This window comes from Hyperolius riggenbachi, chromosome 10, assembly GCF_040937935.1.
Source record: "Hyperolius riggenbachi isolate aHypRig1 chromosome 10, aHypRig1.pri, whole genome shotgun sequence".
Classification (NCBI taxonomy): Eukaryota; Metazoa; Chordata; class Amphibia; order Anura; family Hyperoliidae; genus Hyperolius; species Hyperolius riggenbachi.
Window position 1 is genome coordinate 235,553,730 of NC_090655.1, and position 15,779 is coordinate 235,569,508.

At 43.7% G+C, this 15,779-nt stretch overlaps 1 protein-coding gene across 1 annotated transcript in view; it reads right to left on the reverse strand.

Moving 5' to 3' along the window:
• Positions 1-1,121: 1,121 nt before the first annotated feature.
• LOC137536444 (gastrula zinc finger protein XlCGF57.1-like) overlaps positions 1,122-15,779 on the reverse strand; it is a 29,537-nt gene continuing 14,879 nt past the window's right edge. The window contains exons 2-6 of the mRNA XM_068258646.1: positions 4,267-4,347; positions 4,026-4,170; positions 3,820-3,917; positions 3,504-3,705; positions 1,122-2,240 (exon numbers count right to left, since the gene is read on the reverse strand). Coding sequence (XP_068114747.1) covers positions 1,318-2,240; positions 3,504-3,705; positions 3,820-3,917; positions 4,026-4,170; positions 4,267-4,299 — 1,401 coding nt within the window. The 5' untranslated portion in view covers positions 4,300-4,347 and the 3' untranslated portion in view covers positions 1,122-1,317. The remainder of the gene's footprint in view (positions 2,241-3,503; positions 3,706-3,819; positions 3,918-4,025; positions 4,171-4,266; positions 4,348-15,779) is intronic.

Here is a 15,779-nt window from a genome sequence, read left to right on the forward strand (position 1 = left end):
GCCGATGGCGGCTCGCAGGCTAAATGTAAACACAAGCGGAAATAATCCGCTTTGTTCACATTGTACGGCGCTGCTGCGCAGCAGCGCCGTAAGGCAGATCGGCGATCCCCGGCCAATCAGCGGCCGGGGATCGCCGCCATGTGACAGAGGACGTCCTGTCACTGGCTGCACAGGACGGATAGCGTCCTGTGCAGCCCGGATCACTGGGGGGACAGGTAGGAGAGGGAGGGGGAGGGAATGTCGCCGCGGAGGGGGGCTTTGAGGTGCCCCCTCCCGCAACATGTCACCAGCAGGAGCGATCAGACCCCCCCTGCACATCATCCCCATAGGGGGGAAAAAAGGGGGGCGATCTGATCGCTCTGCGTGCCCGCTGATCTGTGCTGGGGGCTGCAGAGCCCACCCAGCACAGATCCCATCAAACAGCGCTGGTCCTTAAGGGGGGGTAAAGGGTGGGTCCTCAAGTGGTTAATTGAATCAAGTGAAGAATGTAACACAAGATAAGGTTATCACCAGTTCAGATGCAGCTGCCCCTGCAGGAGAAAAAGTCAGTCCTGTGATTTAACCGTTTGAATGCTGTTTTACTAAAGAAAAAAAAATTATGTTAGTATATTATATGCTGTAAATAATCTTTTAGAGCAAATAAGAAATACTGGGTTTCATTCCACTTTAAGGCCTCTTTCACAGTGCGACATTAAAGTTGCACGTTAAAACAACATTTAACGCAGAATAACTCACTGCAATGAAGACTCAATGCCCCATTTACAGTGCACACGTTGCGTTGGTGACTAACGCTGTACGTTAAGTGAAAGTGCTGCATGCTGTGCGCTATACACGATATTAGCTGCGTTAGACTATTTGCACATGCTCAGTAATGACTTAGAAGCATACTTTTCATTGCCTGTATGCTCTACTGTACTATAACAGGGCATTAAGTTGCGGTACGACTTTTTTTGGGCGAAGCATTGTAATTTGCATTGCGATTTTAACGTTGCATCGAAATGCAACGTCCTACTGTGAAAGAGGCCTTAGTGTCCAATAAAAACTGTCTTTTATACCTTATTTCCTCATTGAGGTCAGAGATTGTTTTATTCTACAATTTAGACTAATTTTGCACAAAAGCATTTGTTTTTTATTTTATTTTTTGGGTGGAGGGGGTGTCCCCTTCCATTTGTTATAAAACCAATACAGAATTCAGGTGAAAAAAAATCTCATAGGATTAGGACTAGCAATCAATTTCAAAAAGCCTTGTCTACCTGGGAATTTGTCCAGCCCTGTCTTATGCATCCATTAAAGGCCACCAAACGTTGGTCATCACTATCAGCATCGGTGAGTCTTCTTGTGTGCCTTTAGACCTGCTTTGAATGCAAAAGATTTCCCACACTCTGAGCATGAGAAAGGCTGCTCACGCATATGCCTGTTCTGGTGCGTAACAAGGTGTGCTTTCAGCAAGAAAGATTTCCCACACTCTGAGCATGAAAAGGGACGCACACCGGTATGACTCCTCTTGTGGATGAAAAGGTTTTCCCTGCGCAAAAAACACTTCCCACACTCCGCACAAGGAAAAGGCCGCTCGCCAGTGTGCGATCTCTGGTGCGCAAGAAGGTTTTCTTTTCTAGGGAAACACTTCCCACACTGCGGACATGGATATGGACGCTCCCCAGAGTGGGATTGCTGGTGTCTAAGCAGGTGTCCTTTCTCAGTGAAGCCTTTCCCACACTCTGAACATGAAAATGGCCGCTCCCCAGTGTGGATTCTTCGATGTTTTAGGAGGTCTGCTTTACTGACGCAAAATTTTCCACACTCAGAACATGAATAGGGGCGCTCACCAGCATGGGTTAGCCTGTATTTGTGCTTGTCTCCTTTGTTAGCACAGCACTCCCCACACTCTAAACACAGAAAAGGCCCTTGGCCATTATAAGTCTGCTGGAATTTTGAAAGGTGTTCTTTGTTGAAACAGCATTTCCCACACTCTGAACATGGAAAGGGACGTTCATCTGTGTGTGATTGCTGGTGTGCAAGAAAATCTCCTTTCCTAATAAAACACTGTCCACACTCTGCACAGGGGAATTTCTGCTCCCCAGTGTGACCCTTCAAATGTCTCTTAAAGCTGTTCTTAAACGAAAAACATCTGCCACATTCGGGACACGAAAATGGTTTTCCACTGGTGTCACTGCCCTGGGTGGTAACAGGTACCTCGTGTGTTGTCCCACTCTGTGAATGTGAGAAAGTCTTGTGGTCACCTGATAAAAAAAAAAATATATAAAATAATGGCAAAACTATTTTCATGTTCTCCACATTATAGAGATAGATTAATCATAGTATGTAAAATATCTCGCCTCTTTTATTAGTATTGTGATGTTATACTGAGGAATGGAGATGGGCCTTTCACATGGTGTACAGTATCTCCTCCTCATTTGTTGGTACAGTGATGTTATACTGAGTAATGGAGATGGGCCTTTCATATGGTGCACAGTATATCCTCCTCATTTGTTAGTGCTATGATGTTATACTGAGGAATGGAGATGGGCCTTTCATATGGTGTACAGTATCTCCTCCTCATTTGTTGGTACTATGATGTTATACTGAGGAATGGAGGTGGACATTTCATATGGTGTACAGTATCTCCTCCTCATTTGCTTGTACTATGATGTTATACTGAGGAATGGAGATGGGCCTTTCATATGGTGTATAGTATCTCCTCCTCATTTGTTGGTGCTATGATGTTATACTGAGGAATGGAGATGGGCCTTTCATATGGTGTACAGTATCTCCTCCTCATTTGTTGGTGCTATGAAGTTATACTGAGGAATGGAGATGGACCTTTCATATGGTGTACAGCATCTCCTCCTCATTTGTTGTACTATGATGTTATACTGAGGAATGGAGATGGGCCTTTCATATGGTGTACAGCATCTCCTCCTCATTTGTTGGTACTATGATGTTATACGGAGGAATGGAGACGGGCCTTTCATATGGTGTACAGTATCTCCTCCTCATTTGTTGTACTATGATGTTACACTGAGGAAAGAAGGCGGGCCTCTCATATGGTGTACAGTATCTCCTCCTCATTTGTTGGTGCTATGATATTATACTAAGGAATGGAGATGGGCCTTTCATATGGTATACAGTACCTCCTTCTCATTTGTTGGTGCTATGATATTATACTGAGGAATTGAGATGAGCCTTTCACATGGTGTACAATTTTGTTTTAACACACAGTACATGGTACCTTTAGGGCAATACTTATGTTGGGGTCATGGTGTTACTTATAATATTGAGGAAGGGAGGTGGACCTTTTCATATGTTGTACAGTACCCCTTCCTGTAAAGCTTAAAACTTATCAAGAAATAAAGGCACATGCATTCCTTAGTTCTAGGTCTTACAGGCCAATTGCTTTTATTCAATGGTGTGAAACTTTGGTCAATCTCCATTGATATGTGTAACTAGTAGCTGAAGACATGGAATGGAAATAAGAAAAGATTCTGAGCCTGTCTGTTACTTGCCTGTGTTAATATCTGGATGAAATTCCTCATCACTTGTCCTCATCATATCCTCATCTTCACTCCCTCTCAGATAAGGTTCTTCCTCTTCCTCTTTAATTGTTACTGCTATAATATCCTCCTCCTCCACAGACCGATGCTCATTCCTCACAGGCATTCCGTCTTCTTTTTTCACAGCACCTTTCATAATTGTTAGTTCTTCACCCTACAGTCATGAAATTATGATAACACAATAATGAAGTCTACACAGAAGAATATTATCTCATGGAGTTTAAAGCCTTATGTAAGATGTAAGTTCTAGTTCCTCAGTTCTACCTACCTGATAATGGTGGGGGATGTGGACTTCTTCCTGTGGACAGACCTTGATAGAAACCGAACCAGAAGGTTCCTCTGGTGGGTTTCTGTTATTGGATCCATCTGTAGGAAACACACACTGACTAAATACATTGCCTCTATGTGATTATCATTTGATGGGGAATTTAGGTGGACCTATTACTGCTCTCCTTTATAATAAATGAAAGTTACCAGGTAATTTCAGGGGTGGTTGTTTCTCCCTCAGGACTTTGTTGCTGCCATCTAACTTCTTCCACTTTTCTATCTCAACTTCTTCCTCTTCATCTTTTATCTCTTGTTTAACAATAATAATATTAAAATCAGTGAAGTTTTTCACCTGAAAGCATAAGGAATAGATATCAGTAGTAACAAGGAAGCCAATGTATGGATAATAGGTAGCTTAAACACCACAGATTATGCATGGAGCTTCTACCTGAGGATGAGTTGGGATCTTCTGATCTTCCATCACAATGTTCTTCTCCTGATCCTTCGGTCTTTCTAGATGTTTCTCCTCCTGCAGTGCAGAGAAACGCACATTGAGAAACAATACTGGGAAGGAGCATCAATGGCAAAAACCGAGCACACAATTCAACAGAATCAAAGTATTTTTTCAGAATACTCATTTATAGATTAGTCAGTGTTTGCCCATTGTGAAATCTTTCCTTTCCCTGATTTACAATCTGAAATGTATCACTGGTGGTGACATCTTTAACCACTTTACCCCCAGCCTTACGAATTTCTCCGTCCCTTTTTCCATCCTTTTACCACCAGGGACGGAGAAATCCGTACTTCCCGCGCTCCTGCCGCTGGCCGCGCTTCCGCTCGCTTATGCGCGCAATCCTGCTCGCATGCACGCCGCCCGGAGATCAATGAATGGAAAAACCATTCCTGTTCGTTGATCTAAGCCCCGCAATGATACACTGCTTCTATGAGAAGCAGCGCGATCATTGTGAAAAAAAAACAAACTTTCCCAGCTTCATAGCACTTCCTGCAAGCGTCCCTCCGGACGCTTGCAGGTCGCATTAACAAAATGTTACTGTGGCCATCTTGTGGTCAAATAGTAAAACTACACCCTAAAGCATTTTTCACATACAAATATATTAGTTTTACACAAAAAAATAACTCATTACCTCCCACACTCCCCAATTTTTTTTTTTTTTTGGGGGGGGGGGGGGGGTGTTAAAAAAAATACAAAAAATTACAATTAAAAAAGTACATAAATAGTTACCTTAGGGACTGAACTTTTTAAATATTTATGTCAGGAGGGTACAACACTGTTACTTTATAAACTATGGGCTTGTAATTAGGGATGGACGCAAAACTGAAAAAAAAGCACCTTTATTTCCAAATAAAATATTGGCGCCAAACATTGTGATAGGGTCACAATTTAAATGGTTTTATAATCGGGACAAATGGGCAAATAAATTTCATGGGTTTAAATTACAGTAGCATGCATTATTTAAAAACTATAATGGCCGAGAATTGAAAAATAATGAATTTTTTCCCACATTTTTCCTATTTTCCCATTAAAACATATTTAGAATAAAATAATTCTTGACATAATGTCCCACCTAAAGAAAGCCTAATTGGTGGCGGAAAAAACAAGATATAGTTTATTTCATTGTGATAAGTAATGATAAAGTTATAGACGAATGAATGGAAGGAGCGCTGAAAGGTGAAAATTGCTCTGGTGCTCAAGGGGTAAAACCCCTCAGTGGTGAAGTGGTTAAGCCTGGTGATCTCTGTGGAATGTTTGTTTACTTAGAGTTCTATGCACAGAGGTTTCTTGTGGGAAAGGGGGTATTGGCTACTGATAGGGATGAAGTTAAATCCTGGGTCAAAGTTCCTCTAAGTAGGTGCAGACATCATTGAATAGTGTGTATATATACACACTATATAAACTGCTGGAGACTTTTCAGGCTTGAACAGCATAAGGGCCTACTGACTTTGAATACACTATGAACAGATTGTGTAGGTAGGTAAGCACTCATACTACATGGAAGTGGTAACATTTGCCAATCAAAATTCTACAAGTGTACCGGGCTTTAGCCTGCTATAATCTGTATTGACTGTGCTGTGACCAACGAGCACCTGCTTGCTATACTGATAACAGCCAGGCTGTTGATCTGATCCTGTGACCCCAGCACCACAAGGCAACACTGCTAACCACTTACAACATCCTAACTGATTATATACAAGCTAATATCTTTTACCTCTTCTGCTGTCAGTTTCAGCAACGTCTCCTCTCCATTTTCTTCCACCTTCGCTAAAAATCCCCAAGTTCCTGTCTGTGTCCCACACCACTTCCTGCCTATGGTTCCACCACTTAGCATATGTACGTTTCATTCAGCACAGCAAGAACTGCCATCTTGTGGAGAAACTAGGAACTACACCCATACTTCATTGATACATCGTACAATACAATAAAATAAGATTTGTAAAACACTTTTGCCCTTGGAGTCAAAGCACATAGATATGCCTCAATCAATACATAGCTGCAAGATGCACAGCTCCCAACTCCCTCTTTGGGAACCAAATCCCTCTGTCCTTCTTTCTTCCTTATTTACTCCTCTTTCAAGACTGATCTACAGATCTGTGTTAATATATGTATTTTTCTACCGAAAATATGTTTAACTGACTGTAAATTTTATTCCCATTAATTCAATTGATATATTTCTTTTTTTCCCCATATATTAAAATTAAGAAAAACTAATGAGAATAGAAGACCAGTATGGTTTGAATAATAAAACTAGATCTTTTGATTCTGTATTCTTTGTGAGATGCATAGGGGTGTGGTGGGGGCATGGTTAGAGGTTTGGAAGGGGTGTGTCTTTCCCTCTTTCTTAACTCAAAAAGTTAGGAGGTGTGTCCATATGTTTGGTAAACTCTTACCCAGTATGGCTGTCCCTGGGCTGGCACAGCATCCCCATGGCTATGCACATGCTGACGTCCTCATAGACAGGTGTGCATGGCCACGCTTCCATTTTAGAGGCCAAATAGCCACTCTGTTAATCTGACAGCCAATGGGCTGCTGGGACTTGTAATCTCATCTGATATGTTCCTGTCCAAATAAAACTGCCCCTGTCCAGCACACCTTGTGTTTAACTGTGTTTTTTTTTCTTTTTTAAACAAGAAAAGGTTTGAAGAGATTAACTTGCGCAGTGGATAGCAATCAGACATATGAGATACATCTATTATTATTGATTTATATAGCGCTAGCATCTTCTGTGGTGCTGTACAACACAATACAAGGTATAACAATGTAATATAAGCAATACAGTTACAGTTAACAGTACAATACAAAGGTGGATTACAGCCGATGCAGTGAACAAATCAACTACAGATTTTTACATAATGTTGGGAGATATGCAAACACATTACACAGCATTGTGAGACAAAAGTGGAAGAGAGCACTTGCCAATTGGCCTACTTACAGTCTAAAGGGTTTATGAATAGTATAATAGGGAAGGGAAGCTGTTGTAAGATTAACTTTCTGAAAATCGGTTGTTTAAAGGGCCCTAACACCTGGACAGTGGCATGGCAGAGGTGGATACATGGCAAAAGTTCCACCAAAAATTACATAGTTTACGCAGAGTCGTGTTTGAAAGGGACCCTGAACGTTATATATAAAAATAAAATCGGTACTTACCTGGGGCTACCTCCAGCCTACCGTAGGCTATGAGTTCCCCGGCGTCATCTTGGCTCCTCACCCGGTCCTGCTGGAGACTTCATTACCGGCGACACCCGGGCCAAGTGTTGGCCCAACACTTCCTGAGGTCAAGGTAGGAAACCATGCATGCACAGGAGTTTCATGCCGGCCACCGTGATGACGCATAGCGTCACCGTTCAGGAAGTGTTGGGCCGACACTCTGCCTGGGTGTCGCCGGTAATGAAGTCGCCAGCAGGACTGGGTGAGGAGCCAGGAAGAAGCCGGGGGAACTCGCAGTCGGCCTACGGTGGGCTGGAGGTAGCCCCAGGTAAGTACCGATTTCATTTTTATCTACCGCTTAGGGTCTTTTTAATCTCTGTAGGGCAGAAATCACATAACATTCCTACATTTGTGCATTGTGCAATAAAGTGCTTTAAAACGTCCAGCCTGTACACGTCGATCAGGTAGTGTAATGGTTAAGCCCAGTTCACACTGACAGACAAAACGCCGTGCTTATCACACCACAAATAACCACAAAGAGCTTTAGTGATAACATCAGGTGAGCGAATAATTGTTTTTATTAGTTGACACTTCCAGGACGTAAATGTTAGTCCTCTCTGCAGCAATATTTGCGTAGTGGTGATGGTCGCCGTGCTTGTGCGCACGTTTACGGGAGTGCACGCGGTTTTCCAGGCCCTATGTTCAGGCTGAGGTAGTTAAATGACATTGAAGTGACCAAAAAAAACTACTGATTTTGCAGTTTGGGCCCAGCGTTGGATTAGTAGGCTTTATTGATCACCTGAGGTGACCATACATAAATACATTTTTGCAAAACTTATGCAGTGCATAAAATTTTGTTTGATCACAATGAAGCAAACAAGCTTATTGTCTTGGATGTGCTAACACAATAATATAGCTCATTGCTTTGTTTTCATAACAGTGGCTCATATTTATGTTGTTCGTCGCCAGCTAGTCTGGCCTCTTCACTGGATAAACTCAAAGACACAAAACCATGTTCCAGTGTTTCTAGAAATGCTGCTTAAAGGGAGACTCTGCAAATCAAGTCTTTTAACTAAACTCAGTTAAAGTAACTGAGGCCTGCGAATTCAATCATATAACACTTAAATTCTTACAGTCCCCCCTGAAAAGGCTTGATCTGCAGATCCCTTCTACTGGTTCAGACAGCACCGTTTTCTTTTCTTTATGTTTCACTATTCGTTGCTCATGCTCACACACTTTCTCTGCTCTAGGTGGTTATCCCTGGGAGAGAGGGCAAGACCTCTTGGCCTTCCTGTAACCAGGCTATCTGGGGATGCCCTACTTCTAGGTCCCTATATACCACATTGTTAGCATTTGCGTCACTTGCGTATCCCTTACAAACTTGCATGATCATGGAAAAGTGAAACTTGTTTGTCTGTTAAGCAACGGAGCAGTACCAGGTGTCTTCTAAAAGAACGCCTTTAAACAAACAATCAGCTCCCTCATAGGTACTGCTGAAAGCTATACACCTAACCTTGTATGTCGCTTAGCTTGGAAATATTGGCTTATGAGATTGTTTATCTGACACCAATCTCTTAACCATGTTAATTTGTTTGCGTAGTTTCACACACAAACTCACCTGTGTAATGATGCCCAAGATTGTCATCCTCATCATTACGACTAGTGAGTGTAGAAAGAAATTTTGAACTGCAGAGGCCCAGTCTGAGTGTCCCTGGAACATCGCCAGAAACCTTCTCTACCAGGTCAGTCTGGAACTCACCTGATTGAATTTGTGTTCAACCTCTTTAAGATCCCCTTGATCATGGTGAAATATCACCTCTAGTTTAGTGTTCTGTTTGTTTAACCGTTGTACCAAAGTGTGGTCTTGTGTCCATTTATCCCATGGCGTTTTATCTTTCAGGATGGGCACTTCATGTGGAGCTTTGAACTTTAGAGTTCTCTTAACAATTTGAGGAATAACGTAGTCAAACCTTGCTGACTTGATCCATATGGGATCTCCGCTCACACAATAAGTTCCCCTTGGAAGATTAACCTTGTCGGAACAATTATGAAAATGTACCGTGAATGTGTCAGTAGACATCATGTTTAAAAAACAAACTTTTCCTTCAGCCACCGGAGATATTGGTTTGGCTTCGGGATGGATCTTTTGAATGGCAGCTGCGCATTCTGTGTTACTGAGCCAGCATGCTTCCTCACTAAATCTGACTTGCCAAACACAGTTACTTCTCTGAGTATTGCCAGCATAACGACACATCTACTTGTTTCACCTCCCCATCTAGCGCCAAAAAATGTTGACCTCTCAGGTCACGGTGTAAGACGTGTGTTGAGGAAACAGGTGTCCCCAGTGATACTACTGGAAAAACTACCTGTGTTTTTCCATCGGTAGGAACTAAGGAAGTAGCGGTGCATAAAGAATTGTCGCACCCTTTCCCCCTGTTTACCCAGACATCTCCGTGCATCCATGCAAAAGATCCTTCCCCACGAAAATCGATAAATCTCTCCTTGTCAAGTCTCAGTTGTAAAGGAGTTTTACCTTCTGATAAGGCTAGAGCCATTAGCAAATCTATAGAAAAGATGTCTTCTCTTAGAGACAATATGTAAACACAATACAATTCATTCAATTTATGATGTGAAAAAAAAGAAAACGTTTATTAAGGACTTATCCAGAAACATCAAGAATTAAAAAGTATAAAACCACCCTCTTAAACCGATTATAATCGGAAATCTCTCCAGGAGCTAGGATCAGAGCAGTGACAAATCATTTGTATAAGTGACTAGTGCACGAAAAATAGTATATTGCACAAATCCCTTCACTATCGTACCACCAATAAACTACCTACATAACTTATCATTCGTAAATCTTCCATAAAAAATCCTTGCCTGTGAACAAAAAAGTGCTGCGTGCTGTCTAAATATAAACAATCTATTGTGAACATATCACTAAACCAATTCCAAAACAATCTATAGTGAAACAGTAATATCACAATAAGTTATACTGTGCAATGCAAAAATACTATGCAAGATCTATTTGGACCTTTAAACTCTAGGAACTGTGGGATGCAAAAACTGTATGTCCATGCTCCTTCATCCTCCTGCGCTATTTTTAAACTCCCTCTTTTTAGTCCCATCACAGAGAGTCCCCGGGGTGCTACCTGATGTATCCCAGGATTCTACCTCTCTACTCCAAAAAGTCCCCTGATCCATTAAACTCAAGTCCCATGCTGACCCTTGTGGCCCTCCCCAGAAGAATACTGTAGGTATTCGTTCTTCTGGGAAATTGAGTAGCATCTCAATGACAAAAGATGTTCCCAACTGTCCTGATTGGACCTTTGCCCCCCCCCCCTTATGTCCTGAGGCAAAATGCGTAAATGCGGAAGAATATACTCTCTGCAATGTTTCAATTAAGAGTACCTCCTCACTTACCCATCTAGCATGTGGGTAAGTGGCTAAATGTGGACTGTGTAATATTGTCTCATATTGTGACCCGTGTAGTGAGGATGATGTTACCTGAGTTGACACTCCCTTCCTCGGGATCGCTCCCCCCACCCTCTTTCTCACCTGAAAATGTGTCTGGATCACGATTCTTACTTCTCATTTCGATAAACCAAACCCTTCTGCTTTCCAGCCTTTACGTGTGTATAGTTGTCTCAGAGACACCCTCTGTTGGTTGCTCCAGAGTGTGACATTGTTCACTGCTTCTCTCCTGGAGAAGTGACGCTTACTGCTCGTTCCTCTCCACTCTAGAACCATCTCACTCCAGAGAACCAAGACAAGGTAATCCTGAACAACACACTCCACCTTTTGCATGTACCCATTGTACTGCAACGTACCAGCACACTTGACCCTTCATACCTTTCACCAACATTGTGCCATGAAATTTATTTCCACCTGGCACCAGTGATCTTTTCCTCCTTCCCGGTTCGGTCCAGTCGGGCCAATCAGAGGGAAGTGCAAAAGGATCAGTACCCTTTTCTCCAAACAACTAAAGCCCCTCAGCTGTTTTAGTACCGAGCACTAAAGAGTTAAATGTGATATCATCTGAGCAGGAACTCATCGCCTGCGATTGGCTGATAAAACCTCATGATATAATGACAGGCACGGTCTATACTGTGCTTGCCCGAACTATCACCTAGTTCTAAGAACTGTCATCTTGTTCTGAAGAGGTCATTTGTTTAATGTTCTTGTGAGAATATTTTCATAACAGTGGCTCAAATTTATGTTGTTTGTCGCCAGCTAGTCTGGCCTCTGCACTGGATAAACTCTTTAACCTTGGCTGGTGTTGTGTAAGACACAAAACCATGTTCAAGTGTTTCTAGAAATGCTGCTTAAAGGGAGACTTAAGTCAAAAATAAAAAATGATTTTTACTCACCTGGGGCATCCCTCAGCCCCCTGAAGCTGTATGGTGCCCTCACAGCCTCGCTCCGATCCTCCTGTCCCCGCCGGTGGCTACTTCCGGGTTCGGCGACAGCCGCCGACAGGCTGGGAACGCGAGTGATTCTCCGCGTTCCCAGCCGCTATATCACCCTCTATGCCGCGTTCCCAGTCTGTCGGCGGCTGTCGCCGAACCCGGAAGTAGCCGCCGGCAAGGAACAGGAGGATCGGAGCGAGGCTGTGAGAGCACCATACAGCTTCAGGGGGCTGAGGGATGCCCCAGGTGAGTAAAAATCATCTTTTTATTTTTGACTTAAGTATCCCTGCAAATCAAATCCCTGCAAATCAAGAGAGACTCTGCAAATCAAGTCTTTTAACTAAATTCAGTTAAAGTAACTGAGGCCTACGAATTCAATCATATAATACTTCAATTCTTACAAATACAAGGTATAACAATGGAATATAAGCAATACAGTTACAGTTAACAGTACAATACAAAGGTGGATTACAGCTGATGCAGTGAACAAATCAACTACCGATTTTTACATAATGTTGGGAGATATGCAGGCACATTACACAGTGTTGTGAGACAAAAGTGGAAGAGAGCACTTGCCAATTGGCCTACTTACAGTCTAAAGGGTTTATGAATAGTATAATAGGGAAGGGAAGCTGTTGTACGACGAACTTTCTGAAAATCGATTCATGAATGAACCGTGAACATTTCTGCATTCATTTGCTAACCGGCAAACGTGGTGAAACCTGCCACTTCAATGGGCAGGCAAATTCTAACACCTCTAGTGACTATTTCACATAACTGATGTATAAGTTGTTTAAAGGACCCTAACACCTGGACAGTGGCATGGCAGAGGTGGATACATGGCAAAAGTTCCCCGGAAAATTACATAGTTTACGCAGAGTCGTGTTTTAAAGGAACTCTGAACGTTATATATAAAAATAAAATCTGTACTTACCTGGGGCTACCTCCAGCCCACCGTAGGCTGCGAGTTCCCCGGCTTCCTCTTGGCTCCTCACCCGGTCCCGCTGAAGACTTCATTACCGGCGACACCCGGGCCGAGTGTTGGCCCAACACTTCCTGAGCGGTGAAGCTCCGCGTCATCACGGTGGCCGCTACTCGTCATCACGGTGGCCAGCGTGACAGTCCTGCACATGCACAGGTCAAGGTAGGAAACAACGCATGCACAGGAGTTTCATGCTGGCCACCAGCGGGAGCGGGTGAGGAGCCAGTAAGAAGCCAGGGGACCTCGTAGTCGGCCTACGGTGGGCTGGAGGTAGCCCCAGGTAAGTACCAACTTCATTTTTATCTACCGCTTAGGGTCTTTTTAATCTCTGTAGGGCAGAATTCACATAACATTCCTACATTTGTGCATTGTGCAATAAAGTGTTTTAAAACGTCCAGCGTGTACACGTCGATCAGGTAGTGTAATGGTTAAGCCCAGTTCACACTGACAGACAAACCGCCGTGTTTACCACACCACAAATAACCACAAAGAGCTTTAGTGATAACATCAGGTGAGCAAATAATTGTTTTTATTAGTTGACACTTCCAGGACGTAAATGTTAGTCCTCTCTGCAGCAAGATTTGCGTAGTGGTGACGGTCGCCATGCTTGTGCGCACATTTGCGGGAGTGCACGCGGTTCTCCAGGCCCTATGTTCAGGCTGAGGTAGATAAATGACAGTGAAGTGACCCAAAAAACGACTGATTTTGCAGTTTGGGCCCAGTGTTGGATTAGTAGGCTTTGTTGATCACCTGAGGTGACCATACATAAATACATTTTTGCAAAACTTATGCAGTGGATACAATTTAGTTTGACCACAATGAAGCAAACAACCATATCGTCTTGGATGTGCTAACACAATAATATTGCTCATTGCTTCATTGAGATATCCAAGCCCCTTCACCACGAAAAGGTAACAATCATGAAGGGGAATTGACATGTACATGCCTTTATTTTTTGTATTTTTTTATGCAGCCACTGTAGCACCAGAGGCCAGAAAAAAATTGCAATTCCATGCCTGAAAAATGAGGTTTTGTTGCAGCCGCTGTAGCAGAGGCCTGAAAAATTCAGGATTTATCTGTATAAAATGTGACACGGCCGGCAGCAGGGCACAGCACAAAAAAACAAAAACAAAACTAAACTAAAAAAAAACAGTCCTTACAAGCACTATTGGATTATGTAGTCAGTGCCCTACTAGCAGCAGCACACCTGTCTCCAACAGCTTAATTGTGCACTGGATACACAGAACAGCAATCTAACAATCATAGCTGGCCTTTGACCTGAGCGACCGGAAGGGGCGCCGGCTTCCAGGGGAGCGCACATGATGTGCATTTAACTGCCCCTTGCTGCATTTCTACTTGCTGGCTGTGGGCTCCAGGTCCGTCTGTGGCTGCTGTGAGTGGTATCTCCGCTCCCTGGTGCTGCTGGGGGTGATGGGGCGAAGACTCCAGGAACCTGCTGCTGCCTCTTGCTGAGTCTGTGTGAGCGGTGTGTGCCAGTATCGCCGCCCCTTGCTCATAGGCGACGTTTGAGCCGCACACTAATCAGAGAGAGACCTGCTTGTCACTCCTGACTCCTGGCCATCTTCTGTCCCCAGCTACAAGCAGAAAAGTAAGGTTCCCCAACTGCCTCCCGGTTGGGGAAGTGTGTGTGTGTATGTGTGTGTGTGTGTGTGTGTGTGTGTGTGTGTGTGTGTGTGTGTGTGTGTGTGTGTGTGTGTGTGTGTGTGTGTGTGTGTGGGGGGGGGGGGGGGGGGGGTGCTTATATATGCTATGCTTATATATTATTTACCTGCCTAGCTATAAACACTAAAAGGGGGATCTGTTTATATATACTAAAGGGGGTTCTGCCTATATACACTAAAGGGGGGAGGGGAATCTGCCTATATACACTAAAAGGGGGGTATGCCTATCTACACTAAAAAGGGGGGGGGGGGGATCTGCTTATATACACTTAAGGGGATCTTGCACATGGGCGTGTGTGTGCGCATGCATGCGATGAGGATGAATGGGGGGGGGGGGGGCACCATAATCTGGTTACGGCCAGGGCGCTGTGAATAGAGATGGCCTGAACGATTCGCCGCCGAACGGTTCTCGGCGAACTTTGGTGGTTCGTGCTCGCCAGCGAAGGCAAACTTTTCCGGAAGTCTGGTTCGCCCTATAATGCACCATTAGAGTCAACTTTGACCCTCTACATCACAGTCAGCAGGCACATTGTAGCCAATCAGGCTACACTCCCTCCTGGAGCCACCCCCCCCCCCATTACACTCACTCGTGTGCCTGCAGTAATTAGGGAAGGGACAGCTGCTGCAGACTCTCTCATAGGGAAATATTAGTTAGGCTCTTGTATGCTTCTTAGCTTGCTCCTTGTTGATTCTTATTGCTAAAATAGCACTCCACAACAGCTCTTTTGAGAGCTAATCTTGTTCTTGTGATATATATATTTTTTTTCCTGTGTGTCCCACTGACACTTGTGTTGCATAGACACCCTTGATAATTCATACTGTGTGTGCCACTGCCAGGCCCAGCACATTCAGTGACTACCTATGTGTGTGACAGGTGCATATTGTAATACCCATTACTGCATATACCTACCTACCTGTTGTTCACAGTGCAAACCCCTACCTATGTGAGCTGAGCGCACGCAGTGTCACTGTGCCTGTCCGCTACCTGTCTGTGTGTGACAGGTGCATATTGTAATACCCATCACTGCATATACCTACCTACCTGTTCACAGTGCACACACCTATCCTACGTGAGCTGAGCGCACGCAGTGTCACTGTGCCTATCCACTTCCTGTCTGTGTGACAGGTGCACATTGTAGTACCCAGTACTGCATATACCTACCTACCTGTTGTTCACAGTGCACCCACCTACCTACATGAGCTGAGTGCACGCAGTGTCACTGT